At 37.7% G+C, this 13,326-nt stretch overlaps 1 protein-coding gene across 1 annotated transcript; it reads left to right on the top strand.

The window, feature by feature from the left end:
• The first annotated feature begins 342 nt into the window (after positions 1–342).
• Positions 343–11,529, top strand: GMNN (geminin DNA replication inhibitor). Its single transcript, XM_081246227.1, has 7 exons — positions 343–484; positions 2,651–2,705; positions 5,667–5,744; positions 6,486–6,633; positions 9,184–9,266; positions 9,573–9,683; positions 11,116–11,529. Exons 2-7 carry the CDS (start codon positions 2,658–2,660, stop codon positions 11,275–11,277), a joined length of 630 nt encoding a protein of 209 aa, XP_081102353.1. The 5' UTR covers positions 343–484; positions 2,651–2,657; the 3' UTR covers positions 11,278–11,529.
• The last annotated feature ends 1,797 nt before the right edge of the window (positions 11,530–13,326 follow it).

Below are 13,326 nucleotides of genomic sequence, written 5' to 3'. Positions count from 1 at the left end.
GCCGTACTACATATACTATATTTTGTTCTCCCAGTGTTTACAACTAGTGGGCGCAGGTCTTTTCCCCGCTTGTAAAAGTCAAAAAAAAAAAAAAAAAAAAAAGAGGAGTCTACTCTGAAGGGAAGTTCCGAGCACGGGTCAGAAGGCAGGATCCGAGGACACTAAAGAATCAGGTAGGAGAAGCGCCAGGATATTCCAGCCCAAACACACGCTACGCCCACCACGCAGACGCAGGAAGGGGCAGAGCCGAAGCGGGCGGAGCCGAGAGGCGATTCGCCGGATTCGGATGGCCCCGCCCCCCGTCTCGTGTCAGGCTATCACGTGGCCGTTCTAGGGCCGAAGGGCGGAGTTCTAGTCCTTTACAGCCGCGCGCGCTAGCATTCCTGCGGCTGCGGAGACGAACGCGTATTGCCTGTGGACCCCACGCGAGGCGCCGCAGCCACAACTACGTGAGTTCGCTACGAGGATTGCCCGCTTCCATCCAGTAAGTGTGAGAGAGGTGGCCGGAGTGGGTCCGCAGGGGCTGCTAGACTAGCCGCTTTGGGCTCCCACCGGCCGAAAGTCGGGTAGTCCTGTGACAGCTGCCGGGCCGCTGCCGGGGTCTAACTGAAGGGGCTGTTGAACGGTCACAGGAGCCGGGACGGGGAGGGAGGCGAGGCTCGGGGCTGCCCCATTGGTTGGATCTGTTTTGGCGCGCTCTCCCGTCCGCGCTCTCTATTGGCTGGCGGGCGCAGTCCCTGTGGCGCGCTCAGCGGTTGGAGGGCACCGGATCTTCTGCCCAGGTTTTGGTTTCTGGGTCTCTGTCCGTAGGACGAGCTGGCGGGGTCGCGGGGCGGTTTGTCTGCAGCTGGTTGGTGTGAGGGCCTCAGCCTGTGCGTGCCTGGCCGTCGGGATGAGGCGGAACATCCACCCTCTTGACCAGTAATTAACTGGCGGTGATCCAAGGGGGTCTGCAAACTGGGCTCATGGGACAAGGTCCCTGAATTCTGCGTCCCCCTTAAAAAAAAAAATTGAACTTGGTGACACTTGGTTTCACCAGTTTATCAGGATTTCCTTGGACCCAGTCCTACGCCAGAGTTTTCAATCTAGTTGTTTAAAAGAACTAGAGAATAAAAAGTAAGGACGCAAGGTTTCTGGCGGGAGTGTGATGAACAAGTGAAGGATTAGACTTGATCCCGTGGCTTTTAACTTTTTAAATCTGGGCATGTACTAAAGAACATTTTTTACATCGCAATGTAGGATGTAACCCTCCAACTAAATTAGAACCTTCACTAAGCAGTATTTATTTCTCACATGCCTTGCACTCTGATGTTTTCTCGTCTGTTTAGTTACATTTTTCTAAACAACCACTGAGTGATTTTGGAATCCCAGGCTGCAACCCGCAGTTTGAAAATCATTGCCTTGGCTCAGCTCGACCAGCATTTGCTTAATATTAACTAGAATAGAAAATAGGGTGCGTCACACAATTAGATTTTCTTTCCTAAACATTTTCGTTTGCGTTTGTGTGTGCTAGGGCACAGTGTAAAGTGTATTCACATGGGATGGGTCATAGTCAGAGTTTAAAAGCCACTGCACTGGGTAAAGAAAGGCATGCCACAGAAATCAGGGAGATCTGTTTGAGGGAGAGACATGGCTGGGAGTTCAAAGTTGGGTTTGGAGTGAGTCTGGCCCAGTGGTGTGGTTAACAGCGTTACATAGCCCTTTGTCTCTTGCTCCCTTTTCTTTGCTTCCACCAGTGTCTCAGTTCATGATGGTGGTTAAACATTCCCTACAAATGTAAATGCATAATCTTATTTGATTGGATATTAAATCACTATTAAGTTATTGCTGGTTACCAGAGCCAAGTTTATTATAGCTTAAATCTGCCTCTGAAACAGTAGAGTTAGGATGCTGCTTCTTGACTTGGGCACACCCAAGTGTCTGTGTTTTGCTTTTCCTGGTGACTGTTTTTCAGATCTTTTCTTTAAAATTATTTATTTTTGGCTGTGTTGGGTCTTCATTGCTGTGCGGGGGGGGGCTTTCTCTTGTTGAGGGGAGCGGAGGCTACTCTTCACTGTGGTGCGTGTGCTTCTCATTATAGTAGCTTCTTTTGTTGCAGAGTATGGGCCCTAGGCTGTGGGCTTCAGTAGTTACAGCACTTGGGCTCAGTAGTTGTGGCTCGCGGGCTCTAGAGCGCAGGCTCAGTAGTTGTAGCACATGGGCTTAGTTGCTCCGTGGCATGTGGGATCTTCCCAGACCAGGGCTCAAACTTGTGTCCCCTGCATTGGCAGGCGGATTCTTAACCACTGCTACCAGGGAAGTCCATTTTTCAGATCTTTGAGAGCCCTGTATTTAATCCAGGACACTGTCACGTTTTGTAAGTTTGTTTAGAATGCAAATTTTCCCTTTTGTAACAATATTTTCCAGCCAGAATTACTGTATGTGTGTGTATAAAGTAAAGATATTAAGAGTCATTAGCTTTAGTCACTTGTCATTGACAGGGCTGAGTTTGGGTACAGTGAGAAAAGATAGTTCCCTCATTTTTTATTGCTATTATTTTTTAATTTTTATTTTTATGATTGTACTTTCAACAACAACAAAAAACTAGGTTTCACTTTCTGATGCAGACCGTATTCTGTTTTTGAATTACTAATCTTCTGTTCTTCACCAGGTGTATAATGAATCACAGTATGAAGCAGAAACAAGGAATCCAAGAGAATGTAAAGGTATGTGAATGCAATCACTTTAATTTGTTATAGAAAGCATGTAGTTAGATGTTTTTTGACATAATTTAGTCAGATTTAACCTGAATATAATTTCTATGAACGTTGAATTAATCAGTTTTTAGTCTGAGGGCAAGTAACAATAGAGAACCGTTTAAAAATTAATTATGGTTGAATATGAAGTTTGCTGATCCACATACATGGGATGTCTTTCCATTTATTTAGGTCTTCTTTACATTCTTTCAACAATGCTTTGTTGAAAGAAAAAAGTTTCAACAAAGTTTTTCGAGTTTTGAGTTTTTCACTTTTTTGTTAAATTTTTTCCCAAGTGTTTTATTCTTTTTAATGCTATTGTAGCTGGAATCATTTCCTTAATTAAATTTTGGGGGTGCTCATTGCTACTGTATAGAAGTACTATTGATTTTTGTACCTTGATCTTGTATCTTGCAACCTTGCTAAACTTGTTTATTCTAATAGTTTTTTAGTAGATTCCTTAGGATTTTCTATATACAAGAAATGCTTTGTTTCTACTTTTACTACATTTCATGAAATGATTTTATTAAAATCCTTTTTGTGTATCTTCAGATTAGTGTCTTTGACCACAGAGACAGTTTCCATTATATTGCATATATTTCCAGGATACATTATGCTCATTACCATCCAACTTGCTCATTTTGCCACACTTTTTGAATCCCTGTATTATACTGGGAAATCTTGTTCCAAATGTTTATTCTTATAACAATAAAGACAGAGCTTAATTTTGAGTTTGTAATTTTGACTGGCTTTGCTCTTAAGGTTCTAAATGAATTTACAACTTAGCTAGGAGGTCCTGCCACACAACTTAGACTATATGTATTCTCAGAATTCCTGGGAATGAGACTACATTGTCAGGAAAGTGTACCAGTTTCCAGATTTAAATTAAATAGTATAAATAAAAGCCTTTTTGTAAGTGATAGCAGGTGCTTTTTGATAGGTTGTTTTGTTTACCTTGCCTTAGTATCTTCCTTACATTATTTTTCGTGACTAATTTGCATCGATAATTTGTGAATTTTGTTCCATCAGCTTTCATAAAGGGTGATGGCATCTTCCCACTGTGCTTCGTATGTGTGTTTTTAAACTTTTTATTATGAAAAATTTTAAATATTCAAAAATAGAGTCAATAGTATAATCTCATTTTACTTCCCCCATTTTCAACAATTATCAGTATATGGCCAGTCTTGTTTCATCTCTATCTCCATTCACTCCCCCTTTCCTCCACTGAATCAAATCCCAGACAAATAATTTATGTAATTTCAGCAGATTCTAACAGTTAAAGAGAAGTCTAATATTTCCTATCTATAGTACAACTATCTGGGATATAAAAGGATCTGGGTTCTGTTTGGTTCTGCCTCCAAAACTGTGACGTTGGGTGAGTTATTTAGCATCTCAGCCTCAGTTTACTCATCTGTAAAATGAGGGAGTTGGACTGAAACTAGGTCTGTAAGAGATCAAATTTTAGGAGTTCATGGCTTCCTTGCCAATCATACACAAAATTCTGTGTGAGTATGCTCTTTTTTTTTTTTTGAGGGGGTTCATAGAATCTCAAATTGTTTTCTAAAAAGATTATGACTCAATATATAAGAACCTTTCTGGCTGTAAAGAGATTATTATTCTAATGCATGATCTGTATGAATAAAATGATAATAGCAATATTACATTTGGATGGCTGGATGCTATAAAGCTTACAGTTGTGGAAATTAAATCTTGGAAGTGGTCATTTAGCTGACTTCTTTGGCCTTTATGAGTAGCAAGCATTTAAATAAATTAACACCTCCTATTATTAAGGTTCCAAAGTTGTATTTTCTTCTATTTGTCTGGACAATGTTGACTAATCTGTAATCTAAATTATATCTGAAGTGTTGGTGTAATATTTGTTCTCACAGTAGCCAGCATTTGTTCTTCAGTTAAATAGTGAGATAGTAATCAGCAGTAGAAACTTTACCGTGGGAAAGGTGAACTCTAGTCCTGTGAAGTACAGTGTGGAATCGTAACTTTCTCACGCTGCTTTGGTGTCATGTTCTTGCTGACCTTGTTTGAGTATTCACCATTGTTTGCTATCCCGTGGTGGCAGTATAACTAATGATTTTTTGCAAAAATAGAGAGACCTTTTAGATCAGGAAATATACAGGAAGGTATTTACATATTACAAGGAAACCATTTTTTTTCCAAAAACAATAGCTTGTGCATGTTAGAGTGTTTGTATGCCTCAAGCACTGACATTTTCTCTGTCTGCTAATGAATGGGCTTGAAGCAAAACTGTTTCTACAGTCAGGTAAAGGTTGAAGCGGGGGAAGTGGGTCTTCTTACATGTGTAATATTCTTTAAAGTGATATTCTTTTGGTGGATTCATATAAATGTGTTAGGGACTATTCGCAATTTAAAGGAAGCCTGAGATGAATCCTTTTGATTAGGGGAAAGAAGTATTTTGCAGTGTAAATAATTAACCTTTTCCTCCAGTTTACCTCTTTTGTGGGTAGCATTAAATGTTATGATGTTTGGTAAATTTCTAGTTTCTGTGTAGAAGATCTTTTTAAGAGGGAATACAGATATTCCTGTTTTACTGGAATTTCATCATATATGGTTTGGAGTACTAGAACTTAATGTTATATTTTTGTTTTAACTAAACAAATGACTACATGACTATAGCAAGAATGTATATTGAAATGGAAGAAGAGCTACTTGTTTGTGTCAAGTTTGGGTAATGTGATTTATTCTTAGAATTTCTTCAAACTTTATTATAATTTTAGGGAAATAATAAGCTTGCTAGTTGATCAAATCATATGTAGCATTATAAAATTATATAGCAGATCAAACATTAGTGTCCTTAGCATTTTATTTTTCTTTTGTAAATTATGGTAGGATTCAGATGGTAACAATCCATATAGGAACTTATTAACCAGGTGATTCATTATCTTGACTTTTCAGAGTAGTCCTGTTCCAAGAAGAACTCTGAAGATGATTCAGCCTTCTACGGCTGGATCTCTAGTCGGAAGAGAAAATGAGGTGTGTATTATTGAGCTAGAATGGGGTACAGATGATGCTACCTTTACATTAAAAACATTTCAAAGAGTTCCTTGGTCAGAAATACCTAAATCTTTGAAATTTGGAAATAATTTAAGGATAACAATTGTATATTCCCCACAAAAGTGGTTTTTGTTTTAATTTTTCAATTTAGGAAGTTCAAAAGTGGTATGAATACCTGTAGTAGAACTGGGATAATGTAATAAGTTATGAGTTAACCTATAGGCATAATGTTTGATTTTTTTATTAAGAATAAAATGTTAGATTCAATCATTTACCCCTGTATGTAAATGATAAAATCATGGATGAGGGTTTCTAGACTTTTGCAGGTTGAAAATAGTGCCTTTCCATGGTACTGAATCATTTAAATAATAAAAATAAATTCAGCTAAGCCTTAGACTCAACTCTAATTCAAAATAGTTGATGTAAATAAAATTCCTAAAATATAACTATACATTTTGGTAGAGTTTTGAATTGTGTAATTTCTTAAAAGGGCCAAAGATATCAGAAAGATAGAGATACGAGTGCTTTCGGTTTTTTAAAAATCTTTATTGGAGTATAATTGCTTTACAACGGTGTGTTAGTTTCTGCTTTATAAAAAAGTGAATCAGCTATACATATATCCCTATATCTGAGTGCTTTAGTTTTAATTCATAAGAGACTAAACCGCTTAGCTTTCTTGTTCGTTAAACAAAATGACTGATGTATATATTTTCATTATAGTTGGTTAAAAGCTTGTCCAAACGGAAACATTGGAACGACCAGTTAATATCTAAGACTTCCAGCTCTGGAGTTGTTACTGACCCAGAACACAGTGAAAATAAAAATCTTGGAGGCGTCACCCAAGAAGCATTTGATCTTATGATTACAGGTATGGGGGAAAAAAAATGTGTGTGTGTGTGTGTGTGTGTGTATGGCTTTTATCTTAAATTTTTTAATTATAATAAGGGTAAATATTATTTGTTGGACTGTTATGAACTCTGCCCACAGCTTCTTAATTTATTAGGTATTTTACTTTTATGTTTTTGATAATTTAAGATTTTTTATGGTGTAAATATATAAAACTGTACATTTGGACAGGTCCTACTGCTTGGTAAATCCATATATGGATGAAATATTAAAGAAAAGGAAAGTGATTAATAGGGCAGCTCTGATATTGGACTTATAAGACTTGGAAATAGTCTTTTCAGAAGAAAAATGTATAGAGATAATGAATTTGAAGAAAAGGTACCAGGAGAATGAAATAAGGGAACAATAGGAATAATAAGGGGAGTGAAGATGAATGAGAAGCAGGTGCCTATAATAAATCCTAGTTTCTAATGGCAGTGGAACTCAGAAGAGGAACTTAACGATGTTTTGTAAGTATTATGGAAGGTGATTACTTCTGTCCTAATCGTGGGTCATTATTACTGAGGAAAAAGGTTGAGCCTAGAGAAGTTAATTGTCTTACTCAAGGTTATAGTGACATTTGGGCTCATTTTGAGTCCCCTGAGGACAGTGAGGGGAAACATAAGTAGACAGTGGGATTTCATTTATTGGGTTGGCCAAAAAGTTCGCTCAGGTTTTTCTGTAAGATGTTAAAACCCGAATGAACTTTTTGGCCAAGCCAATAGAAAGGTTGACTGCATACAAATAAAGAAGCTCTATAATAATGTAGAATGAACAACAGGATTTGTGACACTCATATCTGATTTGGCTAAAATTAATGAAGATTGGTGGGGAAAAAACACTAAAGTTAAATATGGAAATAACTCAACTATACATTATATCGCTAACATACCACATAGATGAAAAACATTAATCCATGCAACTTGAACACAGAACTCTGACGGTAGACCCTCAGAGGGCTATACTGTGAGGATTAAAAGAACTATAAAGAAATCTTGAATTTAATTTTTGTTGGCAGTGGTATTAGTGTAATAGCAGTTTGGGAAAAAATTTGTGTATATTTTAGGATTGAGCAAATGAGTAATATGTTGATATGGTTGGGTCCATGGTATGGTTAAGGGAGATACAGTATGTAATGGGGAAGGAAAGGAAGAACTCTGTTGTGGGACTGGAATTGGGAGTGTTGGTATAAACTGATGATTTTTAAAAAAGAACCTTTCCTAACTCTGCCAATGAAAGAGCCCAGAAACGAATGACACCCGAATAATGAGAAGCACAATTGCTTTCAGTTCTTGGTTTGTAAACACTATTCTCCACTAAGGCTCCCAGGAGAAATGGCTGCTTCCAGGACCGGGGCAGGGAAACTACAGGGTGAGCTTGGAATCTCTTGTGTTAGAAAATACGGAAGTACTCAAAACCTGATGGGTGCCGGTTAAAAGGACAAGGAGTCTGCTTGAAGGGATTCCCCCCTGGCTAAATTTGGGAAAACTTGAGCATCAAAATGAATAATGACAAGAACGGATTATAATACATTGAATTAAAAAAGAATACATGAATCCATACTGGTAATTTTCTTTTGAATTGGGGTAGGGAAAGTTCTTTTACAGAATAATGCCAACTACTAAATGTAGAAGGAACAAGAAACATCAGTGGAGGTAAAATTGGGTGAAAGGTTGTTAGGGAACTGGATATTAATACCACAGACTCAAAAATTTTACTCCATAGATCATTGATTTGTTACTAAAGGAAAAAAGTATCTTTACAAGGGAGAAATCATCTTAATCAAGTGATCAAATTTAACATCTCCAGTATTGTGACCAATTAGTATGTGCTTCTTTGGTGATACACTGAGAAGGATACAACATTCTTACACAGTGTTCCTGCCAACTTGTGTAGCTTGAATTTAATCATGGAAATGGACAAATCCAAATTTAAGGACAGTGTAAAAATAACTGATCTGGACTTTTCACAAATGTGAATGTTAAACAAATTAAAAAATATGAACACACAAAGCAAATGTTGCAGACACCTTTAACAATCTAGGCTAAAGTTGTATGTGTATTGTACCTGTGTTTCAGTTCCTTTGAAGGGACTGAAATCTTCAAAACGTTGGGAAAAATAAGAGAAAAAAACTGATTTGGCTTTCTAACTTTAATCTTTAAAAAAATGTGAGGGCTTCCCTGGTGGCGCAGTGGTTGAGAGTCCGCCTGCCGGTGCGGGGGACACGGGTTCATGCCCCGGTCTGGGAAGATCCCACATGCCGCGGAGCGGCTGGGCCCGTGAGCCATGGCTGCTGAGCCTGCGCGTCCGGAGCCTGTGCTCCGCAGGGGGAGAGGCCACAGCAGTGAGAGGCCCGCCTACCGCAAAAAAAAAAAAAAAAAAAAAAAAAATGTGTATTACTACGTACTGAATGATATTGTAAACTTTTAAAAAATAGACAAGTTATTGGTTTTTTTTTTTTTAGTTATTGGGCTTTTACAGCAGCATATAACAGTAATGATTTCAAAGTTACATGTAAAACAATTTATTTTAGAAAATCCATCCTCTCAATATTGGAAAGAAGTGGCGGAAAAACGGAGGAAGGCTCTCTATGAAGCACTTAAGGAAAATGAGAAAGTATGTACTGAATATAATTCGTGGAATTTTTAAACATTCCAGGATTATTTTCTTTCTGCTGCCCAGGATATTTTATTAGAGCAATATAAACTAGATTTAATGTTGTCTTAATAAAAATTTAATTAGGCAACTCTGTTACCGGAACTATTATACAAAAAGAAGCCTATTGTGTTGAGAGCCAAAGACAGCACCTTTGTTAGGAACTTTGTGCTAAATGTGTGTCAGCTATATACTTGGAGGCAGATAATTTGGTTTATAGCATAGCAAATCTATGAAAAACTGAACTTTTTGATTTATGTCACATAGCTTCATAAAGAAATTGAACAAAAGGACAATGAAATTGCCCGCCTGAAGAAGGAGAATAAGGAATTGGCAGAAGTAGCAGAACACGTACAGTATATGGCAGAGATAATAGAGGTAGGTATTTTAACATTCACCTGATTCAGAGGCATCTATTTTTCTATAAAGTTGAGGGAGTAGTGTGATCAGAAAGTGTTTGGGCTCTAGAATGAGATTTCCCGGGTTTGAGTCCTAGCCCCCTGCCTAGCACCATTAAGTTTGAGTCAAGCAGGTTATTTATCCTGTCAGGGCTCCATTTCCCTCATTTATAAAATGGGAGTAATAGTGCCTACCTTTATAGGCTTGCTATGAGAATAACAAGTAGAGAATAGGTAGAAAATTGAGAGAATTGCCTGTACATAGTGAGAGCTCAATAATTGTTAGATGCTATTATTATGAAGCAAAAGAACACCTATTTTCTTGTAACAATGTAGAAAGGAATACTTACATCTGAAAAATATATGGAAAATTATATTTCACAGTTGTCAAATTTTCAGACAGGTTGTTCTTTTTAAATTTTTATTGGAGTATAGTTGATTTAAAGCGTTGCATTAGTTTCAGGTGTACAGCAAAGTGAATCAGATATATATATATCTCCAGACAGTTTTTAATTTAACTATAATGCCAGTGAGATATTACTGACATTTATAAAACTGGTAATTGGTGTATGAAATAACTTCGGTCGTCTTATCTGACTTTTTTTCTTAATTTGGAAGTAACTAATGTGTTTATAAGAATTAGCCTGATGACTGTTACTTTACCAGTCTTAAAAAATAGGTCTTGGGCCTCCCTGGTGGCGCAGTGGTTGAGAGTCCGCCTGCCGATGCAGGGGATACGGGTTCGTGCCCCGGTCTGGGAGGATCCCATATGCCGCGGAGCGGCTGGGCCCGTGAGCCATGGCCGCTGGGCCTGCGCATCCGGAGCCTGTGCTCCGCAACGGGAGAGGCCACAGCAGTGAGAGGCCCGCATACCGCAAAAAGAAAAAAAAAAAAAAAAAATAGGTCTTAAACTTATTCATGTCTGCAAAAAATCATCTTGCTGTTGGGAAGGACATTTTTCAAATCAAAACTTCTCTTGTACTGAATTTCTGCCATACATTTTAGTGCCATGACAGAACTCACGTTTGAAGTTTTCATTTGGAAGTACTGTAGTAGCTCTCTTAACTGCCATGGAAGTATTGGTCCAAAGCAGATGGGAAATTAGGAAACCTGGTCCTTTACTGTAGATAGTTGGAGAAGTACTGATTTAAATTGTATTCTGAAAGCATGTGAGTACTAAAAAAAAAAAAAAAAAAAGCAAATTTTTAAACACTGTGACTTTGCAGAAATATGATCTAACATGGTTAGCACTTTGATCTAACAAACACTTGACTGCATGTAAGTGAATTTAATATAGAGATATTATGAAATGAAACCTCATTATAACATTGAGGGTCCGTTGTATCAGCATACTGATAATGGGCTTGGATTGTGAAGTTTTCACAATAAATTATTGGTTTATTCTTTACAAGAGACTGAATCAAGAACCTCTGGATAACTTTGAATCACCGGATAGTCAGGAATTTGATTCTGAAGAGGAAACTGGTGAGGATTCTGAAGTAGAAGGCTCAGAAATGGGTACATGTGCTGCAGAAGTTGTCTCTTCCTCTCCAGATGCAAAACCGCATGTGTGAAATTCAGTAATACTGACTCTTGAGAAATATACTGCCAACGTTCACCTCCACTGTCGTTCTTTGTAGCAGAGCAAATAACTTTATAATGAACACTTGGACTCAGACTTCCTTGTTTGTATCCTGAGGCCCTATTATTGTATTAAAATACAAATACTACGTATTTTTAATCTACGGTGTTGTTTTGTGTAAATAGCATTTTCTCAGTTGTCAGACATGACTTGCGTATATGATAAATAAACTTCATTCTGTTGAGCTTTGTGTCTATCTTGAAGAATGAAGTATAAGGAGTCTGGGTAGAAAATTTGTCTATTTCTGTGCTTTTGTTTCCTTTCTAATCTGCTAACTAGCTTGGAGGAAACAAGGGGAAAATGAATTCTCCCTTTTTAGACTGAGATAGCTGAGGTTTTACCTCGTAAACCTGGTTGCACTTCAAGCTCACTGGAGGGAATGTTGATTTCTAGACCCTGTGCCCAGGTAATCTAACCCAGTAGGAGTGTGAGCATCTAGAGTCAAAGGCTCCCCAAGTGAATCTGAGTAGCCAGGTAAAGGCTGGTATGATCATACTCTTCTTGGAAGATTAAAATGTTGGGGTGGTATTGGTAGTCCTCTAGAGAAGCAAAGTGGGGAGCAGATGAAGAGATGCATGAATAGCTAAGGGTTCTGAAACTTTCTATTTGCACATTTCACATACTGGTATAGACAAAGTATGTATATTGAAGGAATATGAAGTAAGAGTAGGGTGAAATTAAGGATTTCTCATATGTACTGTTCTGAAGGAAAAAAAGGACAAAATAAAGGGAAATTGTTTGCAAAGTTTACAGCATTGGGATTAAGTTCTGTGGAAAGCACACAAGAAGCTTTGTATAAATTGGCAATAAAGAGCAATGTCAAGCTTTAAAGGATTACTTTAGGCAAGTTATTCTTATAGAACTTTAATTTTCTTATCTCTGATATTAAGTCCACCTCTGTTTTTTTGTGAGAATTAAAACCTTTACCAGAGTGCCTGATCTAAATGCTTAAATAAATATTATTAATCTATAGCAACGCTGTCCAATAAAGTTTTCTGGGATGCTGGAACTGAGTTGTCCAGTATAATAACCAGGTAGCCATATATGGCTTTTGAGCACAAATGTGGCTAGTATGAATGGGAACTAACATTTTAATTTTTTAAATTTTAATTTATATTTAAAGAGCCATGTGAGGTCAGTGGCTACTCTAATAGTGCAGCTGTATATGTTTTAGATTTGGGCCATTAGCCCAAAGAAAGAGGAGAGCTAAGTAGAATAGGATGACTTGGCAAATAGTATTTCTGGAAAATGTCAAAAAATGGATTGCCAGGATTTGGTGGCAGGGAGCAAAAGAGGAAGGAATTGAAGAGGGTTTTAAAATTTAATGGCAGAGCTAAAATTATTAATCTTCTAGAAGAAAATATTGGAGAAAATTTTAGTGACCTTGGATTTGGTAAAGATTTCTCAAAAAGGACACAAAAATCAAGAATTATACCATAAATCAGACTGCATAAATAAAAATCAAAAACTTCTTTTTAAAAGACTTAAGAGAATGGAAAGACAAGCCACAGACTGGGAGAAAACACTTGCAAAATATACCCAACACACACACACAAAAAAATATATATATACCCAACAAAGGACTTCTATCTATAAAGAACTTACTACTCATTAAGTAGACAACCTTATTTTTTAAACAGGAAAGATTTGGACACTTGCAAAGCACATGTACAGATAGCAAATAAGTAAGTGAAAAGATGGCAACACAGTCCTTAGGGAAGTGCAAACTAAACCTACAGTGAGATACTGTTATGTGCCCATCAGAATGGCTGAAGTTTGAAAAACAAAACTTGACCGTACTGAGTGTTAAGGACGTGAAGCAACTGGGACTCTGGCAGTGCTGGTGGCAATGTTAAATGCCACAGATGCTATCGAACTGTTCGGCAATTTCTTAAAAGTTAAACATACACATTCTGGGGCTTCCCTGGTGGCGCAGTGGTTGAGAATCTGCCTGCTAATGCAGGGGACGCGGGTTCGAGCC

This window comes from Mesoplodon bidens, assembly GCF_964165515.1.
Source record: "Mesoplodon bidens genome assembly, chromosome: 10".
In the NCBI taxonomy this organism is placed as follows: domain Eukaryota; kingdom Metazoa; phylum Chordata; class Mammalia; order Artiodactyla; family Ziphiidae; genus Mesoplodon; species Mesoplodon bidens.
This window is presented reverse-complemented; position numbering and strand designations above follow the sequence as displayed.

What these genes read in the sequence shown, in the direction of transcription:
- GMNN (XM_081246227.1), top strand. Translation starts at nt 2,658, where the DNA reads ATGAATCACAGTATGAAGCAGAAACAAGGAATCCAAGAGAATGTAAAG. An exon ending in ATTTGATCTTATGATTACAG is followed by an intron (nt 6,634 to 9,183) that starts GTATGGGGGAAA and finishes AATTTATTTTAG; the next exon opens with AAAATCCATCCTCTCAATAT. An exon ending in ATATGGCAGAGATAATAGAG is followed by an intron (nt 9,684 to 11,115) that starts GTAGGTATTTTA and finishes ATTCTTTACAAG; the next exon opens with AGACTGAATCAAGAACCTCT.